The 23,565-nt window shown below is 38.0% G+C and overlaps 1 protein-coding gene and 1 pseudogene across 3 annotated transcripts in view; both read right to left on the bottom strand.

Moving 5' to 3' along the window:
• The window catches only part of LOC309857834 (ankyrin repeat domain-containing protein 26-like), a 33,580-nt gene that overhangs the window by 340 nt on the left and 9,675 nt on the right, over nt 1–23,565 (bottom strand). The window contains exons 7-11 of one of the 2 annotated variants that reach the window (XM_082750589.1): nt 13,355–13,391; nt 7,853–7,928; nt 5,286–5,343; nt 4,979–5,178; nt 90–213 (exon numbers count right to left, since the gene is read on the bottom strand). In XM_082750589.1, the coding sequence (XP_082606715.1) occupies nt 90–213; nt 4,979–5,178; nt 5,286–5,343; nt 7,853–7,928; nt 13,355–13,391 (495 nt within the window). The remainder of the gene's footprint in view (nt 1–89; nt 214–4,978; nt 5,179–5,285; nt 5,344–7,852; nt 7,929–13,354; nt 13,392–23,565) is intronic. The other variant, XM_082750590.1, reaches the window with a different exon arrangement.
• On the bottom strand, nt 11,916–13,303 carry LOC309857835 (RAD51-associated protein 1 pseudogene; annotated as a pseudogene). The gene is made up of 2 exons: nt 13,279–13,303; nt 11,916–13,012 (listed from the first exon to the last, which is right to left on the bottom strand). The product of its transcript is annotated as an RAD51-associated protein 1 pseudogene (transcript).

Below are 23,565 nucleotides of genomic sequence, written 5' to 3'. Positions count from 1 at the left end.
GGGGGAACATAACTGGATCTACATACTGTGATATTTCTTATACTAGCATTTAGGCCTAGAAAAAAATGTGGAGATGTTCACTAACTTACCATGTCTATCATTTTTACCTGCCCTGTCAGCAGAAGTCAAACAGTCATTAATTGTTTGTGCTTGTGGAACACTTTCAGTGATACCATCGTCCTTTGTTCCAATCCCTGGCCGCTCCTCTCCTTCCTATAAAAACAATACAAAACAAAAGCCCGACTTCAGAAAACATCATATCAATTCACGTGCTCACCCACTCACTCAGAAAGACAAATGCGTCCATCAAGTCATAGGCACTATCCTGGGAGAAGCTGGAAATATAAATAAAAGAGACTGTCATGTATCCTAGTAGGGGTAGAGATGGACAAAAACGAGAACAGAAGAGTATCATTTACTAGTTCTACAGGTGAAGTGAATAAAGCACAGTGAAGGCACAAAGGGGAAAACAGTTGTATATGGGAAGCTCAGGAAATGCTGCAAAGGTAGGGCTGTATCTGGAGAGAGAGACTACACAAAGACAGTGTGAAGGGCATTCTAGAAAAGGTAGAATGAGCAAAAGGATGACGTATGGAATAACACAGTAAGTGACTATAGCTACAGAAGGTGGCAAAACTGGAACACAATTTTTGGGAGTGGGATAGAGAGACAGAATTGGAAAACCAGGACTGAAACAAAAAAGGCAAGTGTGATGCTGGAATATAAACTTTCTCCTTCAGGTAATGGGCATCCACTAAAGAAGCAGAGGAGTTACATCACCACAAATATATTCTAGAAAGGTCACTCTCATAGCAATGTAGAGATGAACATAAAGGAACCCAAGGGGCACTTGGGTGGCTCAGTGGGTTAAAGCCTCTGCCTTTGGCTCAGGGATCATCAGGTCATGATCCCTGATGCGGGTGATCGAACCCCGCATCAGGCTTTCTGCTCAGCGAGGAGCCTGCTTTCTCTTCTTCGCTCTGCCTACTTGTGATCTGTCTGTCAAGTAAATAAATAAAATCTTTGAATTAAAAAAAAAGGAACCCAAGCCAGAAGAGGATTTCAAATTATAGGACAGAGAGAGAGGGAATTATATTAAGATATGAAAAATGGGAAGCAGATACAAAATAGTGCATGGAGAGAGTGACTGAATGTGGTGATTTTTTCTTTTTTTGCTTTTTAATATTTTTTAAAGGTTTTATATTTATTTGTCAGAGAGAGAGAGCACAAGCAGGAAGAGAAGCAGGCAGAGAGAGAAGCAGACTCCTCGCTGAGCAAGGAGCCCAATGAGGGACTCAAGCCCAGAGCCCTGAGATCCTGACCTGAGCTGAAGGCAGATGCTTAACTGACTAAGCCACCCAGGTGCCCCTTTTTCTAATTTAAATTCAATTAATTAACATATAATGTATTATTGGATTCAAAGGTAGAGATGTGATGTTTTTTTCTAAAAGATTTAATTTATTTATATTTAGAAGGAGAGGGTGTGCATGCAGGTGGAGGGGCAGAGGAAGAGAAACACAGAGAAACCTCAAGTAGACTCCCTACTCAGTATGGGGGCCGACCAGGGGCTTCATACCAGGACCCTGAGATCATGACCAGAGCAACACCAACAGTCAGATGCTTAACCGAGCAAGCCACAGAAGTGTCCCTGGATGTAGTAATTTCAGGGAAGTTTGGAGTCCAGGATTTTTCCTACTTCAGTGTTTCAGTGGTGCTATCTACTAGGAAGGGGAAAACAAATGACAGAGCAAATTACAGAAAGCCAGGGAAGAAGAAAGCATCAGAAACAATGTCTTCAATCTGGGACATACCAAATTTGAAGCACCCCAGAGCCTTTTTTTTTTTAAAGATTTTATTTATTTGTTTGTTGGAGACAGGGAGTACAAGTAGAGGGAGGGGCAGGCAGAGAGAGAAGCAGGCTACCCGCTGAACAAGAAGCCCAATGCAGGACTCAATCCCAGCACCCTGGGATCAAAACTTGAACCAAAGATAGATGCTTAACTAACTGAGCCACCCAGACATCCTGAAGCACCCAGAAGACTTATGAAGAAATTTCTAGACAAATACATTTGGAGTAGGAAAAATGACATTACTCATGATGTTAAAAAGATAAATATCGGGTGCCTGGGTAGCTCAGTGGGTTGAGCCTCTGCCTTCAGCTCAGGTCACGATCCCAGGGTTCTGGGATCGAGCCTCGCATTGGGCTCTCTGCTCAGCAGAGAGCCTGCCTCCACTCTCTCTCTGCCTGCCTCTCTGCCTACTTGTGATCTCTGTCTGTCAAATAAATAAATAAAATTTTATTAAAAAGATTAATAAAGATTTAACTGCAAAACACCAAGATTTTGTAGGAATACTCATTTTTGAAAATTAATCTTAAAAGATTTCTATTATATAAAAGAAATAATAGGATTTTAAAATTCTGAGGCATTTTTAAGTACTACTATGATATATGAGAAAAATATAAAACTCTATTTTAAAATTCACATCATTTTCTTATTCCACTGTGAACAGCATATTTCACCAGTAGGTAATGACCAGAGAAAGAATCTAATATTAAAAAAAATCATGATCGGGGCGCCTGGGTGGTTCAGTGGGTTAAGCCTCTGCCTTTGGCTCAGGTCATGGTCTCAGGGTCCTGGGATAGAGCCCCGCATCGGGCTCTCTGCTCGGCAGGGAGCATGGTTCCCTTCCTCTCTCTCTCTCTGCCTGCTTCTCTGTGATCTCCATCTGTCAAATAAATAAATAAAATCTTTAACAAATAATAATAATTATGATCATCCAAGTTGAAGGTTTTAAAGTCTCCAAATACATGTGTCATTATCAAGCAGGACCCAATATTCACATGAGGAAAGAAGAAAGGGACATAAATAAATAAAAAAAAAATCACCAGCATTTCTGGATTTCAGATATGAAAGAATTCACATGATAAATTTAACAACTATGGAGCTCCTGGCTGGCTCAGTGGGAAGAGAGTGTGACTCTTGATCTCCATGCTGGGTATAGAGATTACTTAAAATTTTTTAAATTTAAAAAGAACCCCCCAAAACTAAGAGCTATGAATACTAACGTTTCCTGATAATATAAAATGTATCCACTGTTGGAGATATTTGAAAAAGTAAAAATCATCTTCCAGAAATAATTCTGTATACTCTGTTAGCAACCTTTGCTTCCTTATGATTCTATAATGACAACTAGTTCATATTAGGAAAAAAACTATAAATTGTTAGTTTATTCATTTGATCTGTGTGCATGTGTCTATTGCAGATACAATTAAAAATAAATCAGAATCAAAAAACAAGATGTTAGGGGCACCTGGGTGGCTTAGTGGGTTAAAGCCTATGCCTTCAACTAAGCTCATGATCCCAGGGTCCTGGGATTGAGCCCCACTTCAGGCTCTCTGCTGAGCAGGGAGCCTGCTTCCCCCCGCTACTCTCTCTGCCTGCCTCTCTGCCTACTTGTGATCTCTGTCTGTCAAATAAATAAATAAAATCTTTAAAAAATTATATTTTTTCTTTAAGAGTGTTGCACCTTAAAATTTATTTCATATAATGGATAAAGATTAAGAACCTCACTTACATAGTCATAAATTTCAGTTTTGAGTAATGAAAAGACTACGTAAGGTGTTTACTTCTCTCCTCTCTTTATTCTCAAAAAGATCTAAAACTTTCCAAGATTACACCACACAGTACATAAATTAGAAGCCACAAGAAAGAGCACCTGGTTGGCTCAGTTGGTTAAGCATCTGCCCTCAGCTCATGAAGGTCATGATCCCAGGCTCATGGGATCAAGTCCTTCATCAGGCTCCCTACTCAGTAGGGAGTCTGCTTCTCCACTTCCCCTCCCCCTGCTCTTGTACTCTCTCTCACACACACAGAAAAATAAATAAAATCCAAGATGCCCTTCAACGGATGAATGGATAAGGAAGTTGTGGTCCATATACATTATGGAGTATTATGCCTCCATCAGAAAGGATGAATACCCGACTTTTGTAGCAACATGGACAGGACTGGAAGAGATTATGCTGAGTGAAATAAATCAAGCAGAGAGAGTCAATTATCATATGGTTTCACTTATTTGTGGAGCATAACAAATATCATGGAGGACAAGGAGTGTTAGAGAGGAGAAGGGAGTTGGGGTAAATTGGAAGGGGAGGTGAATCATGAGAGACTATGGACTCTGAAAAACAATCTGAGGGATTAAAGTGGCAGGGGGGTGTGGGAGGTTGGGGTACCAGGTGGTGGGTATTATAGAGGGCACGGATTGCATAGAGCACTGGGTTGGTAAAAAAAATAATGAATACTGTTTTTCTGAAAATAAATAAATTGAAAAAATTTTTAAAAAAAGGATAATGGCCAAAATTCAAAATTCATAATAAGTCTGATTAAGGCCTAAAACAGATTTCACTTTGCATTATCTATAAACACAGGTTTTGCTAAATTACATATACAATATCACACTTTATCAACTTAAAAGAATAAAATTTTCTTCCACTTCTTCATAGAAATAAGCTGTAATCATTCAGATGAGTGAGCATTTTTTTTAATTACCTGACTCCGTTTTCTTAATTCGCACTTAAAATAATTTCTACCATATTTTATAATGTAGAGTATCTGCTGTCCCGTAGCCCCACAACTGCTATTGTGTTTTTATAATAATCTCTCTCAACTCTGCAAGCTTTACAGTCATCTAGCCCTTCTTAAATGAATTCTTTCCCTTCACCTCCTCCCTCATCTTCATATTCCATCTATAGCTGTTCTTTCCAGTTGCTCTGTAATTCTTTCCTCCCATAATGGCATACCTAAGAACTGTTCACTCCCACCAGACTTTATAAATCTCAATCCAACTACCTCTCTTCCAGTATGACACTGCTTTCTCTTATGATCTTGAGGACTTCCCTTTCTTCCTAAGATTCTTTTCATTAGAAGGATCAAGACGATAAAATATGAACGGGGAAAAAGTTTAAAATGAAACAACTTACCTTTGTAAGACCAAGGCCTAACGATGTGAAAGGAGGTTTTAGAATAGAATCAGGCGATGGCAAAGCAGGAGGAGAAGAGTCACAGATGTCAGCAGATGGTTTGGACAAAACACCAACTGTATCTTCACATTTGTTTTCAGAATTATCATGCTCAGATAAAGTTTTATCTCCTGGTGATAGAAGGCCAAGTTCTATTTCCACTTAGTAAAAAAACAAAATAAAGAGTATATGAAAATATCTGTAATTTCAAGTTACTAACACAAGAATGGACAAAAATCAGTGCATAACAAGTCTTCAAACAGCTTACATTTCTTGAAAAGCTGAGAAGCATTCATTAATTTTCTTAAGTTTGGTTTTGAGGTGTTCTAGAAAAGAAATTAATAGTATTAAGGATTACAAATAACACATTTGGTAAAATAATTATAATATTCACCATTGTCAAATGAGCACCATTACACAAAGAACATGGGTTTTGGAATCATTCAAATGTAGATTCAAATCTCAGTTCTGCCATTTACTAGCCTACATTTTCTCCTGGGGTTAGGATTATGAGAGATGCGTGTGTTCCAAAATTCATTGTTTATGCACCACACCCAGTGCTCCATGCAATACGTGCCCTCTTTAAAACCCACCACCAAGCTCAACCAACCTCCCATGCCAGCCCCTACAAAACCCTCCAATTGTTTTTCAGAGTCCATAGTCTCTCATGGTTCTTCTCCCCTTCCAATTTCTCTCAACTCCCTTCTCCTCTCCATCTCTCTATGTCCTCCATGTTAGTTCTTATGCTCCACAAGTAAGTGAAACCATATGATAATTGACTCTCTCTGCTTGATTTATTTCATGCAGAATAATCTCCTCTAGTCCCATCCATGTTCATACAAAAGTTGGGTACACATCCTTTCTGATGGAGGCATAATACTCCATCTTGTATATGGACCACATCTTCTTTATCCATTCAACCGTTGAAGGGCATCTTGGTTCTTTCCCCAGTTTGGCGACTGTGGCCATTGCTGCTATGAACATTGGGGTACAGATGGCCCTTCTGTTCACTACATCTGTATCTTTGGGGTAAATATCCAGCAGTGCAACTGCAGGGTCATTGGGTAGCACAGTTTTCCAATGTGGCTGCACCAACTTGCATTCCCACCAACACTGTAAGAAGTTTCCCTTTCTCCACATCTTCTCCAACACTTGTTGTTTACTGTCTTCTTGATTTTGGCCATTCTAACTGGTGGAAGGTGGTATCTCAATGTGTTTTTGCTTTGAATCTCTCTGATGTCTAATGATGATGAACACATGGAACTGGCACAAAAAGAGACACATAGACCAGTGGAACAGAATAGAGTCCATATATGGACCCTCGACTCTATGGTCAAATAATCTTCAACAAAGCAGGAAAAAAAAATACAGGAGAAAAAAGACTCTCTATCTAAAATTCTAAGCTCACAATTAAAGAATAGTAAAAAATAGATTGTAACCTTCTTTCTCATTTATTTCCTCAACATAATTCATTTGCACTTATAAATCCTAAACATGAAGAGGGAATATAAATTTTTAAATTATGTATTTGAAAAATTTTTTATATTTAATTATGACATATTATGCACATTACATTATTTATATAACATTCCATTATACAGAATTCCATCTGTCTGCTCATTAATTCACATTCAAAAAATATTAAAATTAATTCTTCAAGCAAGCTTTTACTCTAGGTGTTCCAGGAGATGCACAATTATGTTTCCTAAAATCCAATAGCTTATAATGATGCAGGAGCTTTTTATTTTATTTTATTTTATTTTAAAGATTTTATTTATTTATTTGTCAGAGAGAGAGAGAGAGGGCGAGAGCGAGCACAGGCAGACAGCGTGGCAGGCAGAGTCAGAGGGAGAAGCAGGCTCCCTGCAGAGCAAGGAGCCCGATGTGGGACTCGATCCCAGGACGCTGGGATCATGACCTGAGCTGAAAGCAGCTGCTTAACCAACTGAGCCACCCAGGCGTCCCATGATGCAGGAGCTTTATCATGAATATTTAAATAAATATAAAGTGACTAAAAGTTTGAATCTTAGAATCTGATACAAAGATTATGAGTAGATATTTTTGAAAAACTGTAATATAAAAGATTTCTGAAATTAGACATTTTACCATATGGGTATGAAAAGCCTCTGCTTCTAGTGTTAATTATTTTTTTAGGCAAAACGTGTATTCTTCACTTAGATAAAGAGTTTTAACTAAACTCTTTATGGAATTATTTTGAAAACACAGTAGAATGTGTTAAGTAGAATTTAAATTTCTAAATTTCCACAATTTCCAATCTTATTTTGGTCTAAATGTAGAACAAGGGAAAGAAATAGCAAAAAAAAAAAAAAAAAAAAAAACAAAAACCTTTCATAAAACTGTATGCTACCAAAATAAAAAATGTCCAAGAAAAAACTAGCTGTAATAAATAACTGGGTCCACTAAAGATTCATTTAGGAATGAGTATTATAAAAGTCATGTTAGAAGAAAAGAGAAAGAGAGATAAAGAGAAAAAGAGAAAGGAAAAGAAAGAAAAGTCATGATAAGATAATTTAAAACTCACAGTAAGAATCCTTATCCTTGACCAAATGTCATATTTCCTCCATCATGGGAAAGCTTTTCCCAATATAATTTTCCTGTCATTATATATTTCCAGCCCATTTTTTCTAACTTTGATATTTAACAGAGTTAAAAAAAATTCAACTTGTCATATTTCTATAAAGTGGTTTGTTCTGACCAACTTTCCACTTCAAACATAAAATGATGATAGGCAGGCCACTGCTAAGTTTTAAGAGAAAATAATACACAAAACTAAATTCAGAGCAGAAAAATTAATTTCACAAGAGAGTATATTACCTTCATATTGAAACTTAAGTCTTCATCATCTGATGTAGGCCATGAAGCATTATCATCACCAGGTTTAACAGAAATACTTTAGAGCAAAAATATACAACAAAAACAAGTTAATGAAAAAGAAAAATCAAGTGAAAGGTCATCTATTTATTTATTGAATAAAGTTTCTTGATGTAATTGAACTTTAGCCTCTGTTTTTGTTATTAAGTTTTTATTTTAATTCCAGTATCACACAGTGCTGTATTAGTTTCATGTATACAATATAATGATTTGGTAATTCCATCACCCAGCGCTCAGCACGACAAGTGCATTCCTTAACCCTTAGCTCCTATTTCACCTGTTTCCCTACCCATCTCCCCTCTGGTAACCATCAACTTGTTCACTATGGTTAAGAGTCAGTTTCTTCGTTGTCTGTCTCTCGCTTTTTGTTGTTTTATTTTTCTTTGCTCATTTCTATTGTTTCTTAAATTCCACATATGAGTAAAATCATATGGTATTTGTCTTTCTCTGACTTAACTCCACTTAGCACAATACTCTCTAGTTCCCTCTATTTCACTGAAATGGCAAAACTTCATTCTTTTCTATGGCTGAATATTCCATTGTATATATATGTGCCACTTCTTTATCCATTCATCTCTCAATGGACACTCAGGCTGACTATTATAACTAATGCTGTAGTAACCATAGGGGTACATGTATCCATTCAAATTGGTATTTTCCTATTTTGGGGCATAAATACCCAATAGTGTGATTACTGGATTGTAGGGTAGTTCAGTTTTTACCTTTTGGAGGAAACGCCATACTGTTTCCACAGTGGCTGCATTAGTTTGCATTCGCACCGATAATCCAAGGGGATACCTTTTTCTCCACATACATGCCAACATTGTTATTTATGTTTTTTATTTTAGCCATTCTGACAGGTAGGCAGTGCTATCTCGTTGTAGTTTTGATTTCCATTTCCCTGATGCTGAGTGATGCTGAGAATCTTCTTAGGTGCCTGTTGGTCATTGTGTGTTTTCTTTGGAAAAATGTCTGTTCATGTCTTCTGATAATTTTTAAATTGGGTTGTGTTTTTGGTGCTGAGTTCTATCAGTTCTTTTTATTTGTATACTAACCCTTTATTGGCTATGTCATTGGCAAATATCTGCTCCTATTCCATAGGTTGCCTTTTCATTGTGTGGACTGATCCCTTCACTGTGTAAAAGCTTTTGATTTTGATGTAGTCCCCACAGTTTGCTTTGCTTTTACTGCTCCTGAGGCAAGAGCAGTAAAAGCAAAAATAAACAGAAACAGACCCAGAAATACAGAGAATTCTGTATCACCAGAAGAGAATGGGGTGGGAAGATGGACAAAATGGGTAAAGGGGAATGGAAGGTTCAGGATTCCAGTTACAGTAAGTCACAGGGATACAAGTACAGCATAGCCCTACAACAAGTGCAGGGCTCAGTGGTACCCTCCAAACTTTTAAATCTTTAGCCTATGAAAGCAGATTCCCAAAACAAGCACAGCATCAAATGATCAAGAGTAGAAGCCATTTCCTGCTAAACTGAAAGTCATCCTTGTAATCATCGCAATGTAGACATGTTACCAACTACCCAAATGAAGCTCTGTTACTGATTTGACAGCCAGTCTTAGCCCACCAAACTGTACAAGTACATGGGAAGGACATCAGAGTATTAGAAAAAGAGGTGGAGTGAGGAGACCCCTACCTTGGGCCATATATCTGTGTGGTTCAGAATCTCCATTCCCCCATTACTCGAGAGGATCTAATCCAAGATTGGGCTGGAAGTAGTAGTAGTACAGCATTCCTATATGCTGTAAAAAGCCTTCCCTGTGGCTCAAATGATTTTAATACCTCTCAACAGAAAACCTGAAGTATGCTAGTTCATTCAATTCAACCAACCAACAAAAAAACTGCTCATGACTCTCTTGAACCCTCTATTTTAATGTGCTTTTCTAAACTCCCAATATCCCATATCCTTCATTCCTTTCTGTGTGTGTGTGTCCCTCATTTCTGTAAGCCATCTTGATCTAACTTATAAGCCCAAATATTCTGACATCTTTTCTAAAACTCTTATTCCCATCCAACCCAGTGTCGTTATTCTTGAAACTCGAGCTCTCCTGCCAATTCCTTCCTTACGCACCTTCACTGTGTTCACTAGACCCACTCCCCATCTTTCTATTATTAAAACATTCACCTATTAAGATGAGGAAAAAAGGAAAAAAACCTGAATGTAAATATCATTTCTGTCACTTATCATATCCAAGTAAGTCACTTTAGTCTCTTCTGCATTTCAAATTCTCCATTTAAATAATCACTTGGTGAGGATGTTAAACACAGGTTGTAGAACCAGAGGGTATTTTGATTAATTCATCTCTAAGATGCCCTAAAATCATGAAATTCTATGTGCTTTTGATTTTGTCTACAGAAAAACAGAGAATACTTAGCTGGCAGAAAGGGAAAAAATTAATGGAATAAAAGAAACACCAAGAAAAGCAGAGAAGAAAGAAAAAAGAAAAATACAAGAAAAGATTATAGAAAAGTCAAGAGAGAAAAGGAAAAAAATCTACAAAAAAAGAAAAGGCTTCAAGGAACTGGTCAAGGGACTAGTCTAAAGGGAAAACTAGACGGGGAAGTCAGTAAACAGGAATCATTTAGAAATATCCTCTAAATAGATGATAAAATTAATTAACGTATCATGGCCTACACCTAGATTACATATCCATCACTTCTGGAAAAAGCATTCATCTCAAGGAGAGCAGACATCTCTTTATCTAAGAACTTGCCTGATTAGGTCATGCTTATGTAAAAGCTATGTACTATGGCCATAGGTAATGAGAGCCATTCTAAAATCTTGGACAGTAAAAACAAGAGACTAGTTGCCACTGCACTAATTACCCCTAGTTATCACTAGTTGTCAAATATAATAGAACAAATGCTTGGACTAACCTGGTTTCTTAGGAAAACTCTAAATCAGCAAACACATAACTAAATCTGACTTTCTGAGCTGATCTGACTGGGATCTGTTCCTTAACCTCAGTGCTGCTGAGGGACAAAAGAATTGATGTGGGAGTCATGCAGGCTGACAGTCAATTCGTGGGTCTACTACTCTTTTTTTTTTTTTAACATTAAATGATTTGTTTATATTATGATACTTCTTTTTTGTTTGTTTGCTTTTTTATTTTTTTATTTTTTTAATTTTTTTTAATTTTTTATTTTTTATAAACATATATTTTTATCCCCAGGGGTACAGGTCTGTGAATCACCAGGTTTACACACTTCACAGCACTCACCAAAGCACATACCCTCCCCAATGTCCATAATCCTACCCCCTTCTCCCAACCCCCCCCCCCCAGCAACCCTCAGTTTGTTGTGTGAGATTAAGAGTCACTTATGGTTTGTCTCCCTCCCAATCCCATCTTGTTTCATTGATTCTTCTCCTACCCACTTAAGCCCCCATGTTGCAACACCACTTCCTCATATCAGCGAGATCATATGATAGTTGTCTTTCTCTGCTTGACTTATTTCGCTAAGCATGATACGCTCTAGTTCCATCCATGTTGTCGCAAATGGCAAGATTTCATTTCTTTTGATGGCTGCATAGTATTCCATTGTGTATATATACCACTTCTTCTTGATCCATTCATCTGTTGATGGACATCTAGGTTCTTTCCATAGTTTGGCTATTGTGGACATTGCTGCTATAAACATTCGGGTGAACGTGCCCCTTTGGATCACTACGTTTGTATCTTTAGGGTAAATACCCAATAGTGCAATTGCTGGGTCATAGGGCAGTTCTATTTTCAACATTTTGAGGAACCTCCATGCTGTTTTCCAGAGTGGCTGCACCAGCTTGCATTCCCACCAACAGTGTAGGAGTGTTCCCCTTTCTCCGCATCCTCGCCAGCATCTATCATTTCCTGACTTGTTTATTTTAGCCATTCTGACTGGTGTGAGGTGATATCGCATTGTGGTTTTGATTTGTATTTCCCCGATGCCGAGTGATATGGAGCACTTTTTCATGTGTCTGTTGGCCATCTGGATGTCTTCTTTGCAGAAATGTTATGATACTTCTTCAACAGAAACACAATTCAAATATAAACACACTTGTAAAACTCTTATTCTCTTAATCAAACCTTTGTTGACTACCACACTTAGCTACTAGCAGCATTTGGATGCAAAGGTTTCACTTGTTTTAATCTAGACAAGCCAAAGCAGAGACTCTGATTTGGAGACTTAACAGACACCCCTGCCAGTGGGCTCCTGCTGCTGTTGCTGCTGCTGTTGCTACTTCCAGACAGCGCTGGTGGCATCTACTTAGGTTTTCTGCTTCCAGCTGAAGGTTTGCATATTTGTAATGGTTTCCGAGTGGCCTCTTCACTGATAAAGCCTTTTTTGGTGAAGGCTGAGATTCTGATTTCAGGGCAACTGGAGCACAGTCTCTTGAAGTCACTTCCAAAGTGACTTTGGATCATGTTTGGATTGAGGTTTCTTCTCCTTTTTTTCAAGTGGGGATTTTACTTTCACTTCTTTCTTTTTAATTTCTTCCACTTTATTTTCTCCCACAGTGAAGTTTGCATCATCATCTTCACTCTCCCTAAAATCAGACTCATCCTCAGACTCTCCACCAGGGGGTTGGTTCAGAGTCGTCAGCACTACCGCCATGACTGCCTTCCTAAAGACTCTTCCTCTGCTGTACCACAGCTTTTGATGCTGCTTTTCTTTTCCCTTGAGCACCGCACACATCATCTCCCTCGGTAAGCTTATCTCAATCTAAATCATCACTGGCTACACTGCAATCGGAGAGATGGGGAGCCTTAGTCATTATCCCAATTTCACTGCTGCCACATTTTTTGGTGCTTGTATCTCGAGCCTCTCCCACATCAATGGTGACCCCTGGAAGTTCCTTCACTGATAAAGCTAGCGCCACTTCTAAGTCTCGCTGGTAAAGTTCGTCACCTAAAGCCATCCTTTTTTAGGTGTTTTCTCTTGTAGTGGGATATCTTCTTTCTGGACATTCTTCAGTTTAGGTTTTCTTGTTTCTAGTATTAACTCTTTTGGTATTGTTCTGGGCTTCTAATTCAAAGGTGTGGTTGCAGAAACAAAGTCATCATCACATTTGAAAATTTGAAGAATTTTCAAACTGAGTAACTGACTAGTTTCTTAGGCCTCATGGGGGGGCACCATGGCCCCCTCCAAGACCAAAAATTCACAGTGTTCAAGCTCTTGTTAGCAGCAGTGGCGGTTTCTGGGTCTGCTACTCTTTAACTATAGAATCATAGGTCAATTAATCAATGTTCCTGAACCACAGCTGACTAAATAATAAAAAAATAGGCTGTAACAGCACATCTACTTTGTGATGCTATTGTAATGACTATATAATAATAAATGTCAAGCACATAATATAGTGCCTAACACACAGTAGGACTCTCAACAAATGCTTTTCTCTGCATTCCCTTGTTAACACAGAATTTGTTAAAAAAAAAAATCCACAAAAATCCTACCTGCTTAAAGAGTCTTCTTCAGAAGTCTTATTCGCCACTAAAGAAAAAAGCAAAGTACATTTTAAATCAACAACAGAAAAATACAGAATATTCAAATTGCGAGACTGATGTTGTATTAAAAAGTATTCTTCGGGACCAAACCTGGCAACCACACTGGAGTGAATATTAATTATACTATTGGTAGGCAGTAAACTCGATAAAAAATGTTACTTTCTCCTCTACATTTACCAAATGGAAGAAAAGAATGGTATTTATTGGAATTTGATACCTACAAGTGGATGTTTATAATGACCACAATTTTAACCAAACCCTTGAGACTAACAGAAAATGGTGTCATTAGCAGAATCATCCTCATAGACTGACAAAGTCAGGATTCTTCTGGATTCTTCAGGACTTTCACTATGAGGTACAGTTAAAAGAGACTATAATTATTTTGCTGTAACACAACAGAACTTCTCCAGATCTCCAGCAGGGGCTGTTAAGTTTAGGGTGAAACACCTCATCACAAAGTTTGGTCTACAGACACTCTACTTTGCAGCATGGCAAAACATAGCAAACAGACTCTCTCTGGCCTTATTTCCAATTGCAAGGTAAGTATGAAAGCTTTTAGTGATTTTAGTGATTCTGGTTCTATAAAGTATAACCTCTTGAGTCGACCTACTTTCATTGCTGGAGAGTCTATCTGGATCCACCTCTTAGACCAGAATGGTACCAAAGATTAGTGCTAGGTAGCAGGATATGATGTCATTGTTCTCAACCTTCCCCACTATGTGACAAACATCTGTAGAAATCACACTTTTTCAGTCTGTAAGGCATATGTCATCAGATCCTACACTGATGAACATAACAAAGGACAAAGATTATCTTGAATCACTATATTCAATTACCTCGGAATTTTAATTTTTTAAACATTCGAGAAGATATCCACTGTATGATTGCAACTATATGACATTCTGGTAAAAGTAAAACTTTTTAAGTTAGGAGACAAGGGTTGTGACAAGGGGAACAGGCACAGCACAGAGAACTTTTAAGGCAGTGAAACTATTCTATGTGATACCACATGGTAGATACATGTCATCACACATTTGTTAAAACCCATAGAATGTACAACACCAAGAATGAACCCTGATGTAAATTATGGACTGTGGATGATAAAGATGAGCTAATATAAATATAACAATGTACCACTGTGGTTCAGGATGTTGACAACAAGAAGGCTACGCGTGTAGAGGAACATGCGGTAAATGGAAACTCTCTGTACTTTCTGCGATATTTTGCAATGGACTTGAAAATGCTGTAAAAAATAAGGTCTATTTACTGTGAAGGAAAAAAACAAAAGGTATCCATTGAGACTGTTAAGTGTTGGTACAAACCAGGTGATTTATCAAGCATTTACTATTTGATTTCCTTCCGGGAACCATAATTTTGATATATGCTAGGGAGAAGATGCCTACATGATTATCACTTAAAGAAAACTTCAGGCACTGAGTATCTATAAGATTCTTGTATTGGCAGACGACATCTCACACGAGTTGTCGTGATTTAATGCTGGAGGAATTAAGCACACCCATAGGCCGAGGATTCTTAGAAGCCTGCACTTGGCTTCCTCTAGACTTCACTCCATGCACCTTTTCTCTGCTGATTTTGCTTTGTATCATTTCACTGTAATAACCGCAGGCATGCGTACAAATATATTGAGACGTGCGAGGTCCTCCAGTGAATAACCAAACCTGGGTGTCATTTTGGGAGCCTCTAATACCAATGCATCATATGCAATTTTTATGATTAAGGTTGATGTTTTAAGACACGATTACAGTTAGAAGGTTATTTCACAGAATACCTTTCCTTGAATCTGTTTTTCTTAGAATTTGCCTGGGGGACTACTGTATTTCTATATCCATTTGAATAAAGGCATAAAAGGAATAGATGAAATAATGTCAGAAAATAATGTGAAACAAGCAACAATCGTATTTTAATTGGGGAAAAAAAGAGAATTCTGCTGATTACCAATATGTCCTACAGTATAAAAGTTCCTATAAAAAAACTAAAAGGTCACATAAATTTTCTGCAACTAAATAGGGCTTAATTCACTTCTATTGTAGTTATGAATCGATAAGGGATAATTATAGAAAAAATATATATATATTATATATATATAAAATATATAAAAATTTATAGAAAATATATCATACACAGTATAATAACACACTATTGGTTCTAGAGGTTTTTTGTTTCCACTCATGTTATTAATTTCTTATAGAATTAGAAACAGTTCACCTATTAAAGGCAGTTGTTGACAATCTGCTCAAAAACTCAGAAATACTACATTCGAAATGTAGGATGAGTTATCCACTCCAGCCTGAAAATAGTGGATTTGATCGTTAGAGATCAACAGAATTCATTTGGGGGAAAACAAAGTGAGTTATCTTTTATACATAGATGGTTAAAAACTTGTCAATCTATTTGGCCACATATTCTTGTTAAGCCATAGTTTACCAATTTCTGAAAAAGTACAAAAGCATGTCACATTAAAACTGTTATCAGGTAAAAATTTCCGATAATCCAGAAAATGCTTTCAATCTTGGCTAAACATCATCACTAACTCTGTCACTGTGGTACAGGTACAAAGAAGTTAAGCACAAGAAACAACAAAATATGAAATACATTTTAGATGGGGTAGCCTGTTACCTTAGGAGGAAATATACATATAGTAGAAATGTGTTCCAATAGTGATAGATTCCAAGACAGTTTTCCTTAGTGCTTTCTTTACAGATGAAATTCAGAAAGAAGCAGTAAAAGTAAAGATATAAGAGGAAGGCAAATTAAAGAGGATGGAGAGAGACAGCACTAACAAAAATAGTCCAGTACTGACGTTTTTTACTGACACAGAATCCCTAGCAAGTGACAACTGGTATATTCAGCATATCACCTTATATTTCCTCCTTGATATTATACTAGTTTTCTGCAATAAAATACTTAACAGAGGTCAGTTTCTCCCAAACTGCAGGTCTGTATAAAGTATTTCTGATCAAATTTAAAACTGTCAAAAGACAGCTGCATCGTGATTCCATTTCAGAGATAGGGCCTGACAGCGGCTTCCTGCCTATTGCTTCCAGATTTTTGTCCTAGTATTCATCCACGAGAGTGTATCAGGGACTTGAAGAAAAGCTCAAGTATCTCTACACAAAACAGGTAAGAAAGACAACACTTTTCCTCACACTTGACCCCTAGGTTTTGACAATTATGGAAAAATGTTGGCCAGTCTACTCACCAGGCCAGACCATATCCCCTTGACCCTGTCCAGGTAGATACTGCAGTTAGAAAAAATAACACTTGTTGTGTTATTTTTCCATATTTGAACACAGAATATTCCAGTCACATAAATAACAGACCTTACAACTCAAAAATGGTTCTTTTGAAAAGGTTACCACCAAAGAACTTTTAAAAGTTAAATCCAACTTTTTTTAGTGATTTTGATACAATTAATACTCCATGAAATATTTTTTTTCAAATTTTTCAACAACATTTCCTCTAATTCCTCTCCTAAGTTTCCCCAGCCACTTCCCAGTCTTCTCTACCAAGTCTTACACCTCCATCCACACTTTATATACTGGTATTGCCAGGCTTTGTTCACTGGCCTTCGTCTATTTCTATATGTTTTCCATCATGGACAAGCTCAATCTTTGTCCAAGCTATGACTTAGCCTAATAATTCTAATCAATTTATTTCAAATCAGCACCTACAAACTTGAGGCTCTGTCTCCAGCTAGAAACTCCTAGTATTCAATTATCCAGTTACTAAAAATATTCTACATGGATATTCCATCAAATTCAACATATACAGAAAATCCCTGGTCTTCCCTATTCCCACTGCACTCCGATAAAGTCCTACTCATTCTTCATGGGCAAGTTTAAATGTTAGTGCACAACCTGGAAAGATATGACTCTTCTACGATTTCTTCTTCCCCCTCCCCTTTTTTAAGATTTTATTTGACAGAGAGACAGCGAGAGGGGGAACACAAGCAGGGGGAGTGGGAGAGGGAGAAGCAAGTTTCCCATGGAACAGGGACCCCAATGTGGGGCTTCATCCCAGGACCTTGGGATCATGACCTGAGCTGAAGGCAGCTACTTAATGACTGAGCCACCCAGGCATCCCCCTCTCTCCTCTTTCTACATTCAATAATCATGAAACTGTATTAACTATACTTCTTTTCTATCATTGCTTTATATTTCCCCTGCCACTGCCCTACACAAACATGAGCTCTTAATTGAGGACTTCCAGAAGGGGAAAAAAAATAACCCCACCAACTAGTATTGCTATTTATTAAATGAATAAAAAGTTTTTAAGCAAAACAAATGGGAAAGGCAGCACCTGGGTGACTCAGTTAAGCATCTGCCTTCCCCTCAAGTCACGGTCTCAGGGTCCTGGGATCAAGCCCCATTCCAGGCTCCCTGCTCAATGGGGAGTCTGCTTCTCCCTCTCCCTCTGCCCCTCTGCCCCACTTGTGCTCTCTCTCAAATAAATAAAATCTTTTGAAAAGTTTTAAATTTTTTAAAAATGAGAAAGATATAAGGCCTAGAAAAGAACAACATTGTAAATTGAATAAATTGAGCCTCCTGACTTTTTGAGTATAGAGGAGTGAACATTTCATAATGGACTGATACTAGACTAAGGAAATATAAGCGTCCTTTATCTTCCAGTCTCTTTACATGGTTTTTTTCCAATCTATCCTCCACATGAGGGTTGACCAAACTATGGCCACAGGCCAAGTCAGACCAGTCATGTGCCTGTGCCCCCATAAAACTTTATTTACAGAACCAGATGGTTGGCTCTTGCTATTCACCTACGTGTTGCTACAGCTGCTTTCACACTATAGTGGTAGTTGTAGTTGAAAAACCACAGGGCCTAAAATATTCACTATCTGGCCCTTTAGAGAAAAATCTTGGTGATCACTATTTTGTGCCACAACCAGAAGACCCTAATTCAAATCTAATCTTGTTACCCTTCTGCTTCACATTCTCCAGTGAAGTACTGCTCCATCAAGTACTGCTGGCTCCCTCCCCAATAACCATGCCATAGTCTTCATTCTTGCTGGAAAACCACAACTTTATTTGGATATTTATTGTCCCAAACACGAAGCCGCCATACCGTAGCTTCAAAAGAAAAAAAGATTATTCTAAGCTAATCACTGTACCTGGTTTACCAGTGGCTGGTTTAGGAACAAGCATGTGATATAACCTAGCTTATAAGATGTTAGAGGAAAGTTGCTGCAAGCCTCGGAGTTTTCTTCCTATTTTAAGAAACATATAGCGGAGCCTGGGTGGTTCAGTTGTTAAGCGTCAGCCTTCAGCTCGGGTCATGATTTCAGGGTCCTGGGATACAGCCCCACATCAGGCTCCCTGCTCAGAAAGAGGCCTGCTTCTCCCTCTGCGACTTCCCCCTGCTTGTATTCCCTCTCTGTCTGTCTCTCTCTGTCAAATAAATAAAAAAAATCTTAAAAAAAAAAAAGAAAAGAGACATATAAAGAAAAACAGTCCTTCCAGTCACTGGATATTGTTGCTAATTAGCCAATCAGGAAAGGACATATAAAATAATGCCAACCTCAAAGCTAAAAAGAGACAACTGGCATCCTGGAGACATCACTGAACCATCAAAAGAATTCTGGTTCTGACCGTTTTAGTCACTGTTTGGTTTGGTTTGCTTTTTTTAGATTTATTTGACAGAGAGTGAACGCATGCAAGAGAGAGTGCACAAATGGGAGGAATGGCAGAGGAAGAGAATCGTCAAGCAGACTCCATGCTGAGCATGGAGCCCTGTGGGATGTGGGGCTTGATCTCATGACCCATGAGACTGTGACCTGAGCTAAAACTAAGAGTCAACGTGTAACTGACTAAGCCATCCAGGTGGCCCTGTTTTAGTCACTATTATAAGTCACCTGTTATTTGCAGCTTAAAGCATTCAACCTGATAAATTTCCCAAGGTCTACATGGTAAGATCTACACCTTTCTATGGTACTGAAAAACTTTCATTAGCTTGCCTTAGCTAAGTATTCACTCATTCCAACCATTCCCATAGCACACTTTTTGCACCAGCAAAACTGAACTGCTCATAAGTGCTCCAAAGTTCACTCATACATCTGAGCGTCTGCACTGCTGTTCCCTCTGCAAAACATGTAATCTTGATGGACGTTCCTCCTGTTAAACATGGTTCTTCTGCTTATTTACCTGGCAAACTTACTACTCAGTCTGCATACTATTGACTTACATATTAAATACGAATAAAAACCTAACAATGAGAATTATAAACACGAAGGGGCTCTGGCACATAGTAAGCACGGAATAAACTAAATAATTAAAATAAAGTAGTAAAAATGGAGTAGATAATAAAAATGACAATGATAATAACAAACTCCTGGAGGGCAAGGATTGTGTTTTTTGAATGTCTGTATTCTACATCAGAGTGACAGTAGCTAAAATACACTTGATAGTTATTTGCTAAGTGAACAAATGAAAATGAGTAAATTGCAAAACCGAACCAACCTACAGATTTTCTTTGATAAAAGTCTACTAAATTAAATGTTTCTTCATGCATTTCAGATTGTACAACACTAGGTGCCATTTGTAGGGACAAATGGTAGCATTTTTGTTATTGTGAATCATTTTTCTGCTTTTAGTATAATCTGTTGAGCCTCAGCTGCCCCATTTGAATTTTTATTATGATAATCTCTTTACTAATGGCAACAGAGTATCATGTTCTAACAAAATTACACTATCCCGGGGTGCCTGGGTGGCTCAGTGGGTTAAAGCCTCTGCCTTCGGCTCGGGTCATGATTCCAGGGTCCTGGTATTGCTGCATACTAGCTAAGTTTTCCAGTTCATATTTTTTGCCATTTGTTTATGGTACCACGAATGTATTGTAGAGTTCCCAGTTTTTAAGGATAGCTCCTTTTTTAATGAGACAAATCACTATGTAATAATATTTACTAAATGTAATCCACTTGAAAAAATTAAAAGATCCATTTACATAACAAGTTCAATTTGTTTTAATATGCCTAAAGAGGAAGTATAAAACATACTAACTTAAAAATCTTTCTCTTATTGACACAAAGATATAAGGGATTTTAGGGGTCATGACTATAATAATGAATTTCTTTTCAAACAATAATGTCTTGTATTTTAAATTGCCTAAAGTTAACTTCCTTTTTTGTTGTTGTCCACACTGAGGTACTTTTTAAAAAAATTATGTTCAGTAGCCAGCATATACTACATCGTAAGTTTCGGATGTAGTGTTCAATGATTAATTAGCTGCGTATAACACCCAGTGCTCATCACGATACGTGCCCTCCTTAATACTCATCACCCAGTACCCGCATACCCCAATCCCCTCCCTTCCGTAACCCTCAGTTTATTTCCTGGAGTCCAGTCTCTCTCATGGATTTGTTCTTATTGTTCATGACAGTATTTAAATTCTTAAATAATTCTGAATACTGGATTATTAAGAAAGATATTAAGGAGGTGGGAGGTTGGGGTACCAGGTGGTGGGTATTATAGAGGGCACGGATTACATGGAACACTGGATGTGGTGAAAAAATAATGAATACTGTTTTTCTGAAAATAAACTAAAAAAATTAAAAAAAAAAAGAGTGTCTTTTTTCCACTGTGTATTTTTTCCTGCTTTGTCGAAGATTAATTGACCATAGAGTTGAGGGTCCATATCTGGGCTCTCTACTCTGTTCTACTGGTCTATGTGTCTGTTTTTATGCCAGTACCATGCTGCCTTGGTGATCACAGCTTTGTAGTAAAGCTTGAAATCAAATGTGATGCAGCCAGTTTTGTTTTTCTTTTTCAACATTTCCTTAGCAATTTGGGGTCTCTTCTGATTCCATACAAATTTTAGGATTATTTGCTTCAGCTCTTTGAAAAATACTGATGGAATTTTGATCAGAATGGCCTTCTGATTGCTCTAGACAGTATACACATTTTAACAATGTTTATTCTTCTGATCCAAGAGCATGGAATGGTCTTCCATCTTTCTGTGTCTTCGAGTTCTTTCATGAGTGTTCTGCAGTTCCTTGAGTACAGATCCTTTGCCTTTTTGGTTAGGTTTATTCCCAGGTATCTTATGGTTCTTGGTGCTATAGTAAATGCAATTGATTCTCTAATTTCCCTTTCTGTGTTTTCATTGTTAGTGTATAAGAAAGCCCCTGATTTCTGTACATTAACTTTGTATCCTGCCATGTTACAGAATTGCCGAATGAGTTCTAGTAGTTTGGGGATGGAGTCTTTTGGGTTTTCCATATAAAGTATTATGTCATCTGCGAAGAGAGAGAGTTTGACTTCCTCACTGCCAATTTGGATACCTTTTATTTCTCTTTGTTGTCTGATTGCTGTTGCTAGGACTTCTAATACTATGTTGTACATGAGTGGGGAGAGTGGGCCTCCTTTTCATGTTCCTGATCTCAACGGGAAGGCTGCAAGCTTTTTCCCATTGAGGATGATATCTACTGTGGGTTTTCCATAGACAGATTTTATGAAGTTGAGGAATGTTCCCTCTCTCCCTATACTTTAAGCGTCTTAATCAGGAATGGATGCTGAGTTTTTTCAAATGCTTTTTCCTGCATCAACTGTGAGGACCTCTTCTATTATTGATTTGCTCTATCACATTGATTGATTTGCAAATGTTGAATCATCCTTCCAACCCAGGGATGAATCCCACCTGGTCATGGTAGATAATCTTTTTAATGTGCTGTTGGATCCTATTTGCTAGGATCTTGTTGAGAATCTTAGCACCCATAATCATCAGTGATATCAGTCTGAAATTCTCCTTTTTGGTGGGGTCTTTGCTGGCTTTGGGGATCTGGTTAATGCTGGCTTAGAGACAGTCTCTTCAATAAATGGTGCTGGGAAAATTGGACAGCTATATGTAGAAGAATGAAACTCAACCATTCTCTTACATCGTACACAAAGATAAACTCAAAGTGGACAAAAGATCTCAACATGAGACAGGAATCCATCAGAATCCTAGAGGAGAACATAAGCAGTAATGTCTTCAACATTGGCCACAGCAACTTCTTTCAAGATGTCTCCAAAGGCAAAGGAAACAAAAGTGCAAATGAAATTTTGGGACTTCATCAAGATCAAAAGCTTCTGCACAGCAAAGAAAAGAGTCAACAAAACAGAGAGGCAACCCATGGAATGGGAGAAGATATTTGCAAATGACAGTACCCAGGATCTATAAAGAACTTCTCAAACTCAGCACAGACAAAACAGAAAACCATGTCAAAAAATGTGCAGAAGATATAAACAGACACTTCTCCGATGAAGACATACAGATGGCTATCATACACATGAAAAAATATTCATCAGCACTAGCCATCAGGGAGATGCAAATTAAAACCACATTGTGATACCACCTTACACCAGTTAGAATGGCCAAAATTAGCAAGACAAGAAACAACATGTGTTGGAGAGCATGTGGAGGAAGGGGAACCTTCTTACACTGTTGGTGGGAATGCAAGTAGGTGCAGCCACTTTGGAAAATGGTGTGGAGTTTACTTAAGAAATCAAAAATAGAGCCTCCCCATGACCCTGCAATTGCACTCCTGGGTATTTACCCCAAAGATATAGGTGTAGTGAAAAGAAGGGCCATCTATACCCCAATGTTCATAGCACAAATGGCCACAGTCACCAAACACTGGAAACAACCAAGATGCCCTTCAATGGATGAATGGATAAAGAAGAAGCGGTCCATATTCACTATGGAGTATTATGCCTCCATCAGAAAGGATGAATACCCACCTTTTGTAGCAACATGGACCGGACTAGAAGAGATTATGCTAAGTGAAATAAGTCAAGCAGAGAGAGTCAATTATCATATGGTTTCACTTATTTCTAGAGCATAACAAATAACATGGAAGACATGGGGATACAGAGAGGAGAAGGGAGTTGAGGGAAATTGGAGGGGGAAATGAACCATGAGAGACTATGGACTCTGAAAAACAATCTGAGGCTTTTGAAGGGGTGGGGAGTAGGAGGTTGGGGGATCCAGGTGGTGGGTATTATAGAAGGCACGTATTACATGAAGCACTGGGTAGAGTGCATACACAATGAATTCTGTTACACTGAAAAGAAATTTAAAAAACAATAGAAAGATATTAAGAAAGAAAAAAAAATAGGGGCTCCTGGGTGGCTCAGTTGGGTAAGCATCCTCCT

This window comes from Mustela nivalis (genome assembly GCF_964662115.1).
Source record: "Mustela nivalis genome assembly, contig: HAP1_SCAFFOLD_1356, whole genome shotgun sequence".
Taxonomy (NCBI): domain Eukaryota; kingdom Metazoa; phylum Chordata; class Mammalia; order Carnivora; family Mustelidae; genus Mustela; species Mustela nivalis.
This window is presented reverse-complemented; position numbering and strand designations above follow the sequence as displayed.